Source organism: Trachinotus anak, unplaced genomic scaffold (assembly GCF_046630095.1).
Source record: "Trachinotus anak isolate AG129_WGS33_773 ecotype Australia unplaced genomic scaffold, CSIRO_AGI_Tana_v1 ptg000002l, whole genome shotgun sequence".
In the NCBI taxonomy this organism is placed as follows: Eukaryota; Metazoa; Chordata; class Actinopteri; order Carangiformes; family Carangidae; genus Trachinotus; species Trachinotus anak.
In genome coordinates, this window is record NW_027273853.1 from 23,266,442 (window position 1) to 23,281,884 (window position 15,443).

A 15,443-nucleotide genomic window follows, 5' to 3' on the forward strand; every position below is an offset into this window, starting at 1 on the left:
AATCCTACAAGGTTGAATGGTGGACCCAGGTTGGCTGGGCTTGAGGCATGGCTGAGACCAGTGACTGCTTTGTTGTGACATCACAAAGTTGCAGAAGTCCTGACGGCTTGTTTTAAGGCTCAGTTTCTGAATACAGGCTGTGTGCATTTCTCTGTAGACTGAGCACTTTGATACTTACAATATTAATATAGAACCTAGACCTGCTTTATAATCAGAAAAGGCATGGACGTTTCACTTTATACAATATGGGACCTTTAAGTTCTTAATAGCACAATCAGGGGTTAAACTGGGCTGAAAAGTGACTGTTTGACTCTATAGATTAATGTGATCCACCGTGGAATTCTAACACAGACATGAAGTAGAACTGACACTTAATTAGATTTATTCACTTGATTCACAGCAGTTTTGTTCAGACAACAATGTAATCCTATTACAGACTGAATCTGTTGAACTTTAGACTGTAGTTCTATTGTAACAACCCCTCACTGCCCTGTTTGTCTTCTGAGAAACACTGCTGAAGGTCACATACATTAACATTCTGTATTTTTCAAAGAGTCACACTGATTAGATATAGATGTTTTGACTTGGGATTAGTCTCAGTTTGTCCTTACTTGTGTAACTAGTGATGTTCCATCAGTACTCATTTGTTCATTTTGCATTTGACCTTTTTTTTTTAATGATCACTAACAAGAATGATTCTGAGTTGATCATAAAGAACATCTACCTGCCTGGTGTCAGACAGGACACAAATGTGACCATTTTCAATCTCTGTAAATGAATTCTTCCTCTTCTGCATCTGTCTGAAAGTTTATTTTTAGTTGAAATGCCATATTTAATAATTTGATATAATATATTTAACATCAATTGACGTGGTTTAAATGAGAACATATCTGTCTGCTTCGTTTATGGTGCGTTGTGACACATTTTACCTTTATTTAATTGCAGCTTTGGATTTGGATACTGCACTTGGTCATATTGCAATTTCAATAATATATCGAGCAATTGTTCAGCCCTATTAGATGACACAAAATATATTTGGGGAGCTGAGTAACAACAATTGTTTTGTCGTGATCTAAATTGAACCTCACAACTAAAAGGAAAAATACACAGTACTGTGGCAGTGTAAGTATAACATGGTAAATAGTAACCACTTATCTGCTGTGTGTTTCTCCTGTTGCAGGGAGTGATTCACTGTCAGGGGTTCTGTCTCCAAAACCACATAATAATTCAACAGAGGAGTTGAGGGGGGGGTCCTTTAAAGGAAGGCAGGGACGTCGCAGACATGCCAGCGCAGAGGTAAAAACTCAACATTGATTAATGCTTCTCTTTTTATGTTTTGATAATAATCTCACTCACTGTTGGTTCTTTTTCCGTTTCCAGAGTGGTCAAACTGAGAGTGAACACAGTGAGCATGTCCACAGGAGATATGGGAGGACTGGCTCCACCCAAAAAGGTAAGTGACTGACCTCATTCAAGGCCTCATGTTTATGCCCTTAACTTTCATTTGTTCAATTTTAAAAATACTGTAAAATGCTGTGAATTTAGAATACTGTAAAAATAAATAAATAAATAAAAGTTAAAAACAAAAGCCCACTCACAAGGTAAAGAAATCTTTCACAGAAGATTCACATAGAAAACTAATCACTTTTTCCACAGGCCATGGTTTGATGAAGTTTGATGAGTAAAAAGTTCCTTTTTTGATTTTGAAAGCTTCATCAGAGCAGCAGTGTTTTGTTATTGTACATCTTTCAACATCTTTCACATCTCGCAGTGTGACATCTCTTGACCGTCTTTAAATCAGATTGCAGCTAATGATTAGCCTCCTCTGGTATCACCTCCTCAGTGCTGGGCTCTGGTGAAAGCTCCGCTGCTCTGCCCAAAGAGCGGGAGAGGATCCGCCTGCTGGACCTGTCCGGGAACGAGCTGGACTCCCTGTCCTGTCTGATGGACGACGGCCTTGTGCAGCAGCAGCTGGGGCATCTCCTCCGCCTCGACCTGAGCCACAACAGTCTGCTGGAGTTTCCTTCAGCTCTTTGCCAGGTAATGGATCTGATCTGTGCTGAATCACCAAGATATCAAATGATAGAGGAAAATATATGCATCAGCTCTTTTTTTTTTTCATTTGGTGCAGAGTTTGAGCAGTCTGACTCGACTGGACCTGCAGGGCAACCAGCTCCAATCGCTGCCGGTGGAGCTGCTGTCCCTGCCCTCACTCGGCACGCTGAACGTCTCTCGTAACTGCGTGGGTCCCCTACTGACCTTCGACCCTGCTGTCACTTGCCCATCGCTGCGCCAGCTCAACTTGTCTTTCAACAAAATCACCATGTTTCCTCACGAGCTGGGCCGTGCCATGGATCAGCTGGAGGAGCTGTTCATGGAAGGGTAGGCTGCTGGTTGGATTATTAAGATTCAACATCACTATATACCACTCAGTTTTAGCGTAGTAGTGATGTAGTGGTGTTTCTTTTTGGAGAAGCTATAGGAAGTGAAAGCACCTACATAGATGTCACTTTCATTGTTTTGATGTGTTTGTTGCTATGAAAACAACAAAGCCACATAATGAGATTTTCTCTGGACTTTTACATTGAATAAAGAAGGAAATATGGAAAATTATGAAATTCAGTTTCAACTGTCAATTGCACAACAGAAAGCTGGGCATGTCTGCATTGATTAATGGGAATTGCACAAATTGAGTTAACATACAAATGGCCTACACCATGACTTTTATTCTCTGTAAAGGTTTTGAAACTGAGGCTACATTATAAATTAAATTATAAAACTGTAATTACATTACCGGCTGCTGTAAGTCCAAATCATGAAAAAACATTATTTCATTTTCTCTGTGGGTTGGATGTCTCAGATATCTCCAATGAAAAGTTACTGCTGTATCGTACATGTGACCGGAGGGATTACTAGAGAGTGGCGAACGCACCCCTACACCAATGCTGCACAATCCTGTTTGTTATTTCAATACGGTGTTTGGTTATTAATGACAGAATACATGTGCAGTACCATGGTTTTCAAGTAAGTGCAGTAGTTCTGAGAAAATAGCAAAATGTTTAAATATGACTTGAGAAATCCTTTAAAAATGTTCTAGATTTGCAGATGACACCAAACTATACCTCATGTTCCAGCCTGACGACCCCACGGTCTCTGTAACTCTGACATATCCAGGTGGATGAAGGAACTCCACCTTCAACTCAACCTCTCTAAGGCTGTAATATTTGTCATCACGGTCTGGCATTGCCATCCCTGCACACAAGGCAATGGCAGTCCAGACTGTTCTGGTCTCTGGTTGGAAAAGCAACCGAATGCTATCAGAGCAGAGACGTCCCTCTCACTTGTAGGTCACTTTGGAAAAAAGCATCTGCCAAATGAGAGATGGAAATGGAAATGTATACCCTGATGCATGGCCTACCTTTCCAGCAAATTTAGTCATATTCACTTTCTGTGAGAGAGCCTGAGAGAAGTTGACGAGTTAGACTTAGAACAACATCTCCTCGGCAGCAGTTCAGTAATTAGCATCTCGTTTCCCTCCACACAGTCATACTTATCATATTTAATTTGCTTATTAATATTAAATTGTGCCTTTTTCTATCCTTCATGTCGAATCAAGCTTTTCAGCAAAAACATAACCATGTTCTTTCGTGACAGGATCGTTCATCCAAATGTCGAATGGCAGAATGGTGAAGGTCACTGTTGTTTTTCCTCTTTCCTTTCCCCAGTAACAGTATAACTGAGCTGTGCACGCCTCTGTGTCTGCCGGAGATCAAGCTGCTCGATGTGAACAAGAACAGCGTGGAGAATATTTCTCCAGACTTTCTGACTGGCTGCCCCAAACTGGAAACTTTCAGTGCATCCATGAACAAAATCTGTGAGTAAGAGCTTTGTGCCTTCTTTGTTTACCTACTATATACTCTGGTATAAGTTTAATTTTGTAATTTATTCTTTAATTTGGAAACAGTAATGAGAAGAATATTTCGAAAATGAGGTCCAGGTAATATTGTAATTACTGATTTATTTTTATTTTTGTTAAGATTTCTTTACCTTATTTTTCCTCAGGTTTATTATTATTGATTTGGAACTACATGATCCATTTTTCCTGTGAGGTTAGTGATGGTTAAGACTGGCGGAGTGATAATGATGTAAGGCCATTAGGTGATGTGCGACAGATGTCAGTGTTCAGTTGTCCTGCTCTGGAAGTGAACATTAAAGTGGATCAAATAAGCGAGATGAAGCTGTTACTGTGTTGTTGCTCCACTCATGACCCAAATGTAGATTGACTCTGTAAGAAAGAAAGAAGTTTCTAGTTAACGCTAAGAGTAACCAGCACCAATCGAATAAGGATTACATATAATGTACTGTTGTCTCCAGGTTCTCTGTCTCATCTGCCGTCCAAGATCACCACAGTGAAACTAGCAAACAACAGCTTCACCTATGTTTCTGAGGCAATACTCGATCTTCCAAAGTAAGTCAGATTCTCAGCTATTTTTCTTGTTTCCATTTTTTTTTTTTTTTTTGCATTTAAGTGTGTGCTGAAAATCCTCAGTACATCTGTAACGCTTTTGTCTGTCTAGCTTGAGGTCAGTGGACATGAGAACCAACAACATTGCTGTTCTTCCTGGCCCGGGATTCTGGGCGTCCAGCAACCTCAGAGAGCTGATGTTCAGTCAGAACTGCATCGCATCTCTGGATCTGAGCGGACCAATCTTCAAATGGACCAGACTGGAGAAACTCCACCTGAGTGACAACAAGCTCAGTGAGGTATAGGACAACTTGTAGCACTCAATACCAAGACACAAGCATAAAGTATTACAGATAAGTAGCTTTAATGTTTGTGTCGTTTGCATCCAGATTCCTCCACAGATCGGCCTATTGGAGGGCCTGACCTCCCTGGACGTGAGCCGTAACACTACCCTGCGGTCCTTCCCTGATGAGATGGGGAAACTAAGCAGACTGTGGGACCTGCCGCTGGATGGCCTTCGGCTCCAACTGGACCTCAAGCTCATTGGCAGCAAGACCAAAGACATAGTCAGGTCAGGGGCTTCACTAACCTGAGGGGTTTTTTCTACATAGACATATTGATATTAAAAGCTCTTTGATCAGTGCCCTATCATCATCTTAAATTCATTTCATTTTGATCTTGTAGAAGAAGAAATAAAATGAAGTCTCGTAATAAATAATCATAGCCTTTCCTCCACCCACTTTCCCAGATTCCTGCAGCAGCGGCTGAAGAAGGCAGTGCCATATTACCGGATGAAGCTCATTGTGGTGGGGAATGCCGGCAGCGGGAAGACCACCCTGATTCAGCAGCTGATGAAACTGAAACGCTCACAGTTGAACTCAAAGACGACCGCCGTTGGTATTGATGTCAAGGACTGGACCATCAGGGAGCGGGACAAGAAGAAAATGGTGCTGAACGTCTGGGACTTCTCAGGTTGGCCTGAATCTGAATAGACTGATTTACAGAGCTCTTAGATATACATATGTCTGTATGAGAAAATGTCAAGTAGCACAGCAGCTTTAAAAACATAAAGTCAAACGTAGTGCAGGGGCAGCAAGACCTCTTACTGATCAGTCCTTATAGCAGGTTGCAGCTACAAGGCTGTGTGTTAAGAGGTGCACTGGATCAGAGACAGTGATTTAAATATATCACCGTCTAGAAACAAGTATTTCAGTTTTGCTCCTGCCCTCTGTCCCAGGTGGAGAAGAGTTCAGTGGCTCTCACCCTCACTTCCTGACCTCCAGAGCTCTTTATCTGGTGGTTTACAACCTCAGCAAAGGAGCGAGTCAGGTGGACGCCCTAAAACCCTGGCTCTTCAACATCAAAGTAAGTCATAAACCTAAAATACATCCAGCTGAGACTCATGTAGATTGAGATTAAAAGAGGCCTTTAGAGCCCAAATTTAAAGTAAAACTTGTGTTTGTGTTTTAAATTCTAATGGTAGAAACCGAATTTCAATATTTTTTATTGTGTATTAAAACACAAATAACTATAATAAAAGATAACAGTTTAACTATGAAAAAAAGTCTGGAAGAATTGTTTTCTTTGTTGTTGTGTGTATATTTGCCTATATACAGTATATGTGACTGTGTACGACCTTAAGGGCCAGTATGTAGGATTTAGTGACATCTAGTGGTAAAGTTGCAGATTGCAACCAAGTCAATACCCCTCCTCTCTCTTTGCAAATGTGGCCTTCAGGTAACATAAAAATGTAAAAGGCCCTCAATAGAGCCAGTGTTTGCTTTGAGCTTTCAGGGCTACTGTAGGATGATGATGGTGCAACATAGCGTGTAACGTGGAATAGGACCTGTTCCACGTGTAGATATAAAGGGCTCATTATAAGCTAATGAAAACACAACTATTCTTAGTTTCAGTGATTACAAACTAATTAAAAAAATAATTGAATATTATATTCCATCATATAGATCCCCCTAAATCCTACACACTGGTCCTTTAAACTACTCTGTGTACTTCTGTGTATGTGCTGTTTCAGTAAAGCCTCGTTAACTGTTATGTAGACCAGCTATTCTTCACATTGAGCCCAATGAAAAAGTGTCCATCTTACAGTCTTAAACTAACTTAGTCTAATAAAAAATTTCAAGTAAAATTCTGCAAATTAGTTGATATTACTCTCACACATTGATTAATTTATAAATTGATGAGTCAACATGATAATGGAGTGATCTGCTTCGTTTGGAAATATCATGTTTTTCAGTAAAATTCTCAAAATTCTTAAAGCAGTGTCATATTGTTGGCACGCATATTTTGATGTATTTATTTTAATAAAAATGTTTAAAACTCAAAGGATTAGTTTTTCCTTCTTTGCCTCAGGCGGTGGCTCCGCTCTCCCCGGTCATCCTGGTGGGGACGCACACAGATGTGAGCGACGAGCTGCAGCTTCAGGCCTGCCTGACCAAGATCAGAGAGGAGCTGCTGAACCACCAGGGCTTCCCCGCCATCACAGACTATCATATGGTCTCCATCTGCGAGGACTCGGATGCCATGGCCAGACTCCGCAAGGCCATCGCTAGAGAGGCCACCAGCTTCAAGGTAGTAGGATACAAACAACGGGTTAAATGTTTCCTTTCCTTTCCTTACTGTACGTCTTGACTCACCACCTCTCCTCCTCACAGATCCAGGGCCAGCCTGTGATGGGCCAGCTGGTTCCAGACAGCTACGTGGAGCTGGAGCGCCGTATCCTCGTGGAGAGAGCCAGGGTTCCCTCGGAGTTCCCCGTCATCAGGCACCAGGAGCTGCTGCAGCTCATCCAGGAGAGTCAGCTGCAGCTGGAGGAAGCCGAGCTGCCGCACGCCGTCCACTTCCTCAGCGAAGCCGGTCAGTCTGGGTCAGGGCTGCTTCAGAGAAAACCCGCATCATTCACTCAGGCCTTAAACTCCTTTGAAAGAAATGGATGACCTTAAATATAGTGTCCTAATAATTCTTAGTTACTGGTAGAGAAAGAAATACTGTAATTCTGCTATAGAGATTTAACCATGCTGTGGCTGGCTGACAGGTTTCAGGTGTATTTTTTACTTTAGATATAATCATTGCCTCTTTGGCTCAACATTACATTCACTCAGTGAGAATTATGTCTGACCATACCAAACCTTCCATTTTTGTCCCTGCAGGCGTTCTGCTGCACTTTGATGACCCTGCACTTCAGCTCCAAGAGCTCTACTTTATCGACCCGCAGTGGCTGTGCAACATCATCTCTCAGGTTGCCTCATCTGCACGCACACACACACACACACACACACACACACACACACACACACACACAGACAAAATCATGCGTTTTGTGTCAGGCGAACTGAGCTGATTCTGCTTCAACAAAGCTTTCACATCTTCTTTTGGGCTTAAGACTGATGCTAAAAATAAGAAAAATAAGACAGCATCCTACAGTTTTGTCTATTACTACAATTATTTTACTGGACTACTCACTACTTTCTGAAATGTCCCATTTGTCTAGCCTATTTGTCATTATATTTGTTTATAAAGAAATTGTTGCGATTCAACTGCATATCCTACTGAGCATGCCCAGAAGACTATGTATTATATACAAGCAGACACCAGCTGTTGCTTTGAAAACAGCAGAGGTAGATCCCCAACTGAAAACAGTGCATAAATCATTCACACTAATGCTTCACTATTGAACAGCCACTCCTTAATTCAGAGATGCAGCCAGCCATGTCACCAAGAACTGTAGACCTCCAGAATGGCCACTAGAGGGCCCATTCTGCAACATAGAGACCCTCAGTTAACACTCATATGCAGGTACATGACTGTGTTGGAAGATGCATGTGTTGTCTGTGTCTCTATGTAGAAACTGACCTTAAAGAGCTGTGGCCTCTGGGAGCATCCCAAAGGAGTTGTTCAGCGCTCGGTGGTGGAAAAGTTTCTTTTTGAGACCAAATGTTTCCCAAAGAGCCACCTGGTGCAGTTCTTCAAACTGCTGGAGAAGTTCCAGATCGCGCTGCCGTTCGGAGAGGACCAGCTGCTCGTTCCCAGCAAGTACGTGCGTGTTCCCAGCTGGAGAAGATTATAAATAAGGCAGTTCAGATGTCTCTAACCACTCACTCCTTTTTTCAAGTTTGTCCAAACACAGGCCAGTGATCGAGCTGCCTCACAGTGAGAACTCGGAGGTTATTGTGCGTCTGTATGAGATGCCGTACTTCCCCATGGACTACTGGTCTCGGCAGATCAGCCGCCTCCTGGAGGTTTCATCTTACCTGCTCTGTGGAAGAGGTGACGTGCATGATCAAGAGACACATTCGCTGTTTCATCAGTGCCATTCTGCTAACAGACTCAAATAAAGTCTATCTCACATGGTTTCCTGTCCAGACAAAGTTGTGCGACCCAACCGGATCTACTGGCGGAGAGGCGTTTACCTGAGCTGGTCCCCTGAAGCGTACTGTCTGGTGGAGGCTGCCTCGGTGGAGGAGAATCCCTCCAGCTTCGTCAGGATAACTGTGCCTTCTTCACGCAAAGGTGCTGTAGCTTTTCAAAAAGCTCAAGTCTTGCTACACAACCATTGAATAAAAACTAGAAGGAACTGTTGCCAATGATGATGTTGACATCTGTGTTGACAGTTGCGCTGCTGTCAGTCCCTTTCAGATGTTCACCACTGCCTCTCTCCCCCCTCAGGCCGGGTGTTAATGGGTCAGGTTGTGGATCACATCGACTCGCTGCTGGAGGAATGGTTTCCTGGCCTGCTGAACACCGACATGCACGGCAGTGGCGAGGCTCTGCTGAAGAAGTGGGCTCTGTACAGCTTTGAGGATGGCCAGGAGTGGAGCAAGATCCTGCTGGAGGATCTCTTCACCTATTTCGACAATGGTACATAAATCACACAATAAGATCAACACCTGTATTGGCAGTATGAATTCAAGAGGTTTCCTTTTTAAATCCATAGAATTAGATGCAAAATGCATTGAGTCTGGTTTCACTTAAAGGTTCCATATTGTATAAAGTGAGTATAAAGTGCCTTTTTTGATTATAAAGCAGGTCTAGGTTCTATATTAATACTGTGAAAGTATCAAAGTACTCAGTCCACAGAGTAATGCACACAGCCTGTATTTAGAAACTGAGCCTTACTTCCTTAACTTTGCGATGTCACAACATTGCAGTCACCAGCCTCAGCCATGCCTCACGCTCAGCCCACCTATACCTACCATCCAGCCGTGCAGGATTTAGTTTTTCTGAGTGTTTTTACCAGAAATCTGCTATATTTTTATTTAATCACTCAGAAAACAGCCAATCAGAAGAGACGCTCAGAGCCTTTCCTCTGATTGGCTGACTGTTTTCTCACCGATCTGTTGTTACTAGAGCCTGAGATAGGAGATCTAAAACAACAATGCAAAGTTTTTTTGGTACTTAAAAAGTGTAAAATATGGGACCTTTAATTTTATGCATTCCGCATGGATGGTTTTCATTATCTGAAATCTTTTATGTTAATGTTTTATTTATTATCAATCATAGATTTTCTGCTGGTGAATCCAGAAGACCCCCGGTGCACACTGCCCATCTCTCAGATCGCCCCTGACTTAGTGCTGAGTGACCAGCCCGCAGGAACAATACTGGACGGTGAGGAGCTCGATGTGGACATGGCCAAAGAAAACCGACTGGGTGAGCTTTATTTTATTTACATATGTTATTTATTTATATATTTATTTTTATATTATTTAAATATATTATTTATTATTTACTTTTTAAATTACTGAAACTGTTGAGATAAAAGACCAGGATGTCTATATTTTTTGTTGATCATATATATGAATATGTTTTATATTTGGTTACAGGAGACGGTGGCTTTGGAACCGTCTATCGAGGCGTATACAAAAATGAAGAAGTTGCCGTGAAGATATTCAATAAGCACGCATCTGAGCTTTACATCTACAGGCTCCTCAGACAGGTACCACTGATATTTCAAAATAAGACACTAAAAGGTCCCGACAGTCACTGTGTCCTGGTCAGTAGATTGACGAGAGAGTGGCTTTTTTTTTTCCAGGAGCTGGCGGTGTTGGGTCGCTTACGTCACCCCAGCCTGGTGGGCCTGCTGGCAGCCGGTTCAGCTCCTCAGGTCCTGGTCATGGAGCTGGCTCTGCGTGGCTCGTTGGACTCCCTGTTTGAGCACGAGAACGGCAGCCTCAACCAGAAGCTCCAGCACAGGATCGCCCTGCAGGTGGCTGACGGACTCAGGTAGTTCAGTGTTTTTTTCTTCAGAAAAAAATGATTTTGAGAAAGTAGATCATTTCCTCAAACTTTGAGTTACATGTGATCAAAGTCTTTTATCATCCAAATGACATTATGATGCAATACAGTGTAATTTTGATGCAGGCTAGGTGCAGAGCTTCTGTCATTTCACATAAAAGGAAGTAGAAGTTTTTCATAGTGAAAAATTTTGACATTATCATTAACTGAAGTCAGCATCAGGATTCAGACTTTGTGTAAAACCAAACACCCTCTCTAAACTACATTGAAATTCTGAAACATGTGGTCCTTGATCTGTGTGATCAGGTACCTTCACTCGGTCATGATCATCTATCGGGATCTGAAGCCCCACAACGTGCTTCTGTTCAACCTGAAGACCGACTCCGAGATCATCGCTAAGATCACAGACTATGGCATCGCTCAGTACTGCTGCAGCATGGGAGTGAGAAGCTCAGAGGGCACTCCAGGTCAGACACCTCCTCAATGCTTATAGATCCTTATTAGATAAGATCATCCACCTTATTACACGTCTGACCTGAATGTCTGAACATCTGCAGTGAAGCTGTTTATGTTTACGATATCAGTAAAGTTTGGTCACAGATACAAAAAGTTTAAGTCTGTTTCTAAAGCTGTTATATTGATTTCCATGTTCCATGTAGGTTTCCGAGCACCAGAGGTTGCCCGGGGCAACGTGATCTACAACCAGCAGGCCGATATGTTCTCATTCGGCCTCCTGCTCTACGACCTCTTGACCTGTGGCGAGCGCATCTCTGACGGCATGAAGTTCCCCAGTGAGTTTGATGAAGTTGCGGTTCAGGGGAAGCTGCCAGGTAATTTTTCAAGAGTTTGTTTTTACTGCGGAGTAAACTGTTCAAAGTGCTTCTCAAATGTTTCACGTCAAGGACCCTAAACTGACACAGATTAGACCATTGACCCCCTTCTGGTCAGATCTTTACTTTTAGATGTTTCATTACAGAAAGTGTTTGAAACCAATTAATGTTCATACTTTCTCTCATTTTCTTACTTATGGGTGGAATTATAGTGAAAATCAATTATTCCCCTTTTTTTCTGGGAACCCCCCAAGGGTCCTTAAGAGGGTTCCTGGACCCCACTTTGGGAATCACTGATTTAATACACTGATGTGAGTCTTTTAGCAGGGAGGGGTTTATTTGTGTATTACAGTATTAAGATTAAACTTAGAATTTGCTGATATTGTAAACAGGTTTCTGGTTATGTAATGTTGCTGAAGCACAATTCCAGGTGCAGAAAATGCTTCACTGATCCACTCTGAAGCTGCATGACCTCTAGATGACGTCATTAAGGACAATCATATACATAATTATTAAAAACCATATTAATTGAATAATATTTTTAACTGCTCATAATTAAAAGTCTAGGCTTGTTTACTGCTGTGTTTACCTTTATTATTCATTCATTTTGACTATTTATTGCATTAGTCTATATTAATGCAACTGTTAATCAATTTGTGAATTATGACTATGATTCCGCTCTTGTGTTTTAAATTGTGGTGAATTGTCTTTAACCATGATTTCACAGCAGCCATTTTTATCTTAAACATTCATTCAAAAGAACAAAACGCACAAATTCTGTCTGTCTCAGCCATATCCAAAATACTAAAATGCTAAATTTGTGAGACTGAGTTTGATAACATTGGTTATATATAGTTTTTGTAGTTTTATCAAATCTGTATTATCATTTTATGGTATCATCTAAAAAATAATTCCAACTATATTCAAGCTTAGGAATATTCATAAAGACTAATATCTGAGAGTCAGAGAGCATTCACTTCACTGTCTCGTACACAGATCCAGTAAAACACTACGGTTGCTCGCCTTGGCCGGGCTTCCAGGCACTGATGAAGGACTGTCTGAGGGAAAGTCCACAGGACCGACCCACATCCACCCAGGTTAGAGTGTGAAGACTGTGTGACTGTGTTCAGAGGGGGCTGGGTCTTTAATTTTCATTGAAAACGATGGAAAGGTACGAGGGCAGGGCAGTGTGGAGACAAGCCGAAGTGAGCAGGCACACTGGAATCCAGCTGTGCACCCAGTGGTTTTAATTAGAGCTTGTTTCACGATTTCAGAGCCAATCAAGCTCATTTCACGCACAGTTGAAAAATCCAAACGTCTCTGTCTTCTGTCGTGTGTGCAGGTGTTTGATCGGCTGAATTCAGGGGAGATGCTGTGTCTGATGAGGGAGCTGGTGGTTCCTCGGGCGTTCAACGCTGAGTGCCTCACAGTGAGCTCTGGCAGCAGTGACAGTCCATCCAGCAGCCACAGGGCCTGGCTGGGAGGGGGCAGCAGCACCAGCAGCCAGAGGGTGGGCTCCATCACTGCAGTGGACCTGGACACCAACACAGTCACTACGCAGGTATAGACAGCACCGTTACCCTGAGGAGTAAACACCTCGTTCAGCTTGCTCATAACAAACATGCACTTTGAGCAGCATCAGAGCAGTTCTCTCCCTCCTACAGGACATCGACACCAGTCCCGTCCTGTGTCTGGTGACGGTGCAAATCCCCAACGAGGCTTGTGATTGGCTGGTGGCGGGCACGCAGTCCGGCTCCCTAGTGGTCATCAGCACCCAGGACGTGTCGATTTGGCACCACCTGCAGAGCGTCACAGATGCCGTCACCTCACTGTACTTTCACGTGCACCCTCGCCGAACGTAAGTGTCTGTAAAAACACTAAAGGCTGATGCTGCTTGCAGAATTTAACCCCCTGCCTTAGCTGAAGTGCATGTGAATGGGGCAAGGGAGGGGTCATGAAAAAACATAGGAATTCATCCTTTCAGTACCTTGAATATCAGCAACAACTACTGAACCCAATCGTTACATACATACAACACCAAGACCAAAAGATGAAGGACAATAAGTTAATACATTATTATTATTATTATTATTGTTATTATTATGTTGGTAAAAACAAAACTGAAACAGTATGTTAGTAGACAATCAGTTAAAACAACATCTACCTTTTCCTCTTAGACTTTAGGAGGGAGATGACAGAGAGTATAAAAGAGTATTTGAATCTGTTTGTTTCGGCTGAAGGGATTCTGAGGTGGGAACCCAATGGCTGCAGAAACTGAAACTGTTGATGGAAAAGACGGGATGGATTCAGCTTTCTTAAGTACCTGCTTGTCGTAAAGATCCTGCAGATTTTCCTGTGTGCAACCAGTTATTTTATCAGCTTCCTTTCCAGTAGTTTTATAAATATCTTGATCAAATATTTATTAAACCCAACCAAACTGATGATCCAGCTACATTAAGTTTAGAGCATTAGATACTATTTAAAACACAGTACCTTATATCTAATATGTCTGAATTTTACCATTTATTTAAGTAAAAATCTGGATACAGTAAAAGGACCCATCACCGGACATTTCCTGGGAACTAATGCTTGCTAGAAAGTGTCTATGAATATGTGTAAAAATCTGTCTAATAATCTGCAGCATTTTCATATTCATACATGTCAGTTTTCCTTATTTGATTTCTGTAATTTGGAGGCTGTTTGAAGAAGAAAACCCCCATAAATGGAAGTAAACAGCAATTAATGCTAACCTTGGCAATATAGCATTAGCTTTAAATTTCATTTGTTTGTAAATCTAGATCTGGAAAGATCTGCATAAACCTGTATCTATCACAGTATGTTATGCACATGTAGAGGAAGAAACTATAGTTATGTTGAATTAACAATCACCCAATAATGTTCTAATCTTCATCTTTTTTATTTCTTTTCAGCCAAAGGAAGAATTATTTGCTGGTTGGAACAGCAAATGGAGTTCTCACTATTTATGAGGACTCTGTTCTCAAGGTAAATATGAGATATTCAGCAAAAGGTCAAGTAAGATGATTTTCTTTTGTGATATCCTGACATCCGTGTCCTCCCCTGCTGTAAATTTACAACACTATGTATGTGATGAATCCAGAAGTCCAGCTTTATTTTTCTCTCATTTTCCTTCCTTCCAGCATGAAAAGGGCCAGCCAGTTAAAACTGTCACTGTGGGAAACTGTAGCACACCCGTCATGTGTCTGGGCCAGTCGGTGTACTCGCTAGACAGCAGGTCTGTGTGGGCCGGCTGCGGGACCAGGATCCTGTCCTTCACAGCTGACTACGACGTCTGCAGGACCATCGACACCAGACCAAACCTCATCTTCCAGTGAGTCCAGGTCGTGTAGGGGATTGTGAGGCAGCTTGCAGAGTTGATCCAGGCCGACAGGGCAACATCTGGCCTGATGTTAGAAATGATAGTGTGCACATAGTGAAAATTTGATCATCTGAATTGAAGAACTTGTCTGTCATAAATGTGGATTTTCGGGGCAACCCAGTGGCTGAATGGTTCGGGCCGCCAGTCGACTCCACTGTCCTATAAATAAAGGCGTACAAATGCCGAAAATAAATAAATAAATGCATAAATAATGTAGATTTTCAGCATAATAACTTGTGAATATGTTTGTGTGTGTGTGTGTTTGTGTCCGCTTGCCCCTCAGGCAGCAGCGGTCAGTGGGTGGCGAGGCCTGTGTGTCTCGAATGGTTGTGGATAAATACGTGTACCTGAGCAAAGTCGGGACGCCGACAGTCGAGGTTTGGGACAAGAGGAGCGAGAGGATGGTGGACTGCATCGACTGCGCTCAGATCATCAGGTACACACACAACATGACACACCATTTTGACTGATATGTAGACAGGGACTCAGGGACCGTGTCCAA

General features: G+C 42.2%; 1 protein-coding gene across 2 annotated transcripts in view; it reads left to right on the top strand.

Annotated features, from left to right (window-relative positions):
- The window catches only part of lrrk2 (leucine-rich repeat kinase 2), a 37,573-nt gene that overhangs the window by 18,189 nt on the left and 3,941 nt on the right, over nucleotides 1-15,443 (top strand). For both annotated transcript variants that reach the window (XM_071506979.1, XM_071457005.1), the window contains exons 21-48: nucleotides 1,181-1,296; nucleotides 1,381-1,453; nucleotides 1,844-2,040; nucleotides 2,132-2,382; nucleotides 3,726-3,874; nucleotides 4,375-4,468; nucleotides 4,578-4,764; nucleotides 4,855-5,036; nucleotides 5,214-5,437; nucleotides 5,703-5,830; nucleotides 6,836-7,054; nucleotides 7,138-7,339; nucleotides 7,633-7,721; nucleotides 8,328-8,515; nucleotides 8,595-8,749; nucleotides 8,846-8,992; nucleotides 9,149-9,340; nucleotides 9,983-10,129; nucleotides 10,303-10,415; nucleotides 10,512-10,702; nucleotides 11,021-11,181; nucleotides 11,374-11,544; nucleotides 12,541-12,641; nucleotides 12,887-13,105; nucleotides 13,209-13,402; nucleotides 14,475-14,547; nucleotides 14,703-14,893; nucleotides 15,225-15,377. In XM_071506979.1, coding sequence (XP_071363080.1) covers nucleotides 1,181-1,296; nucleotides 1,381-1,453; nucleotides 1,844-2,040; nucleotides 2,132-2,382; nucleotides 3,726-3,874; nucleotides 4,375-4,468; nucleotides 4,578-4,764; nucleotides 4,855-5,036; nucleotides 5,214-5,437; nucleotides 5,703-5,830; nucleotides 6,836-7,054; nucleotides 7,138-7,339; nucleotides 7,633-7,721; nucleotides 8,328-8,515; nucleotides 8,595-8,749; nucleotides 8,846-8,992; nucleotides 9,149-9,340; nucleotides 9,983-10,129; nucleotides 10,303-10,415; nucleotides 10,512-10,702; nucleotides 11,021-11,181; nucleotides 11,374-11,544; nucleotides 12,541-12,641; nucleotides 12,887-13,105; nucleotides 13,209-13,402; nucleotides 14,475-14,547; nucleotides 14,703-14,893; nucleotides 15,225-15,377 — 4,507 coding nt within the window. The remainder of the gene's footprint in view (nucleotides 1-1,180; nucleotides 1,297-1,380; nucleotides 1,454-1,843; nucleotides 2,041-2,131; nucleotides 2,383-3,725; nucleotides 3,875-4,374; nucleotides 4,469-4,577; nucleotides 4,765-4,854; nucleotides 5,037-5,213; nucleotides 5,438-5,702; nucleotides 5,831-6,835; nucleotides 7,055-7,137; nucleotides 7,340-7,632; nucleotides 7,722-8,327; nucleotides 8,516-8,594; nucleotides 8,750-8,845; nucleotides 8,993-9,148; nucleotides 9,341-9,982; nucleotides 10,130-10,302; nucleotides 10,416-10,511; nucleotides 10,703-11,020; nucleotides 11,182-11,373; nucleotides 11,545-12,540; nucleotides 12,642-12,886; nucleotides 13,106-13,208; nucleotides 13,403-14,474; nucleotides 14,548-14,702; nucleotides 14,894-15,224; nucleotides 15,378-15,443) is intronic.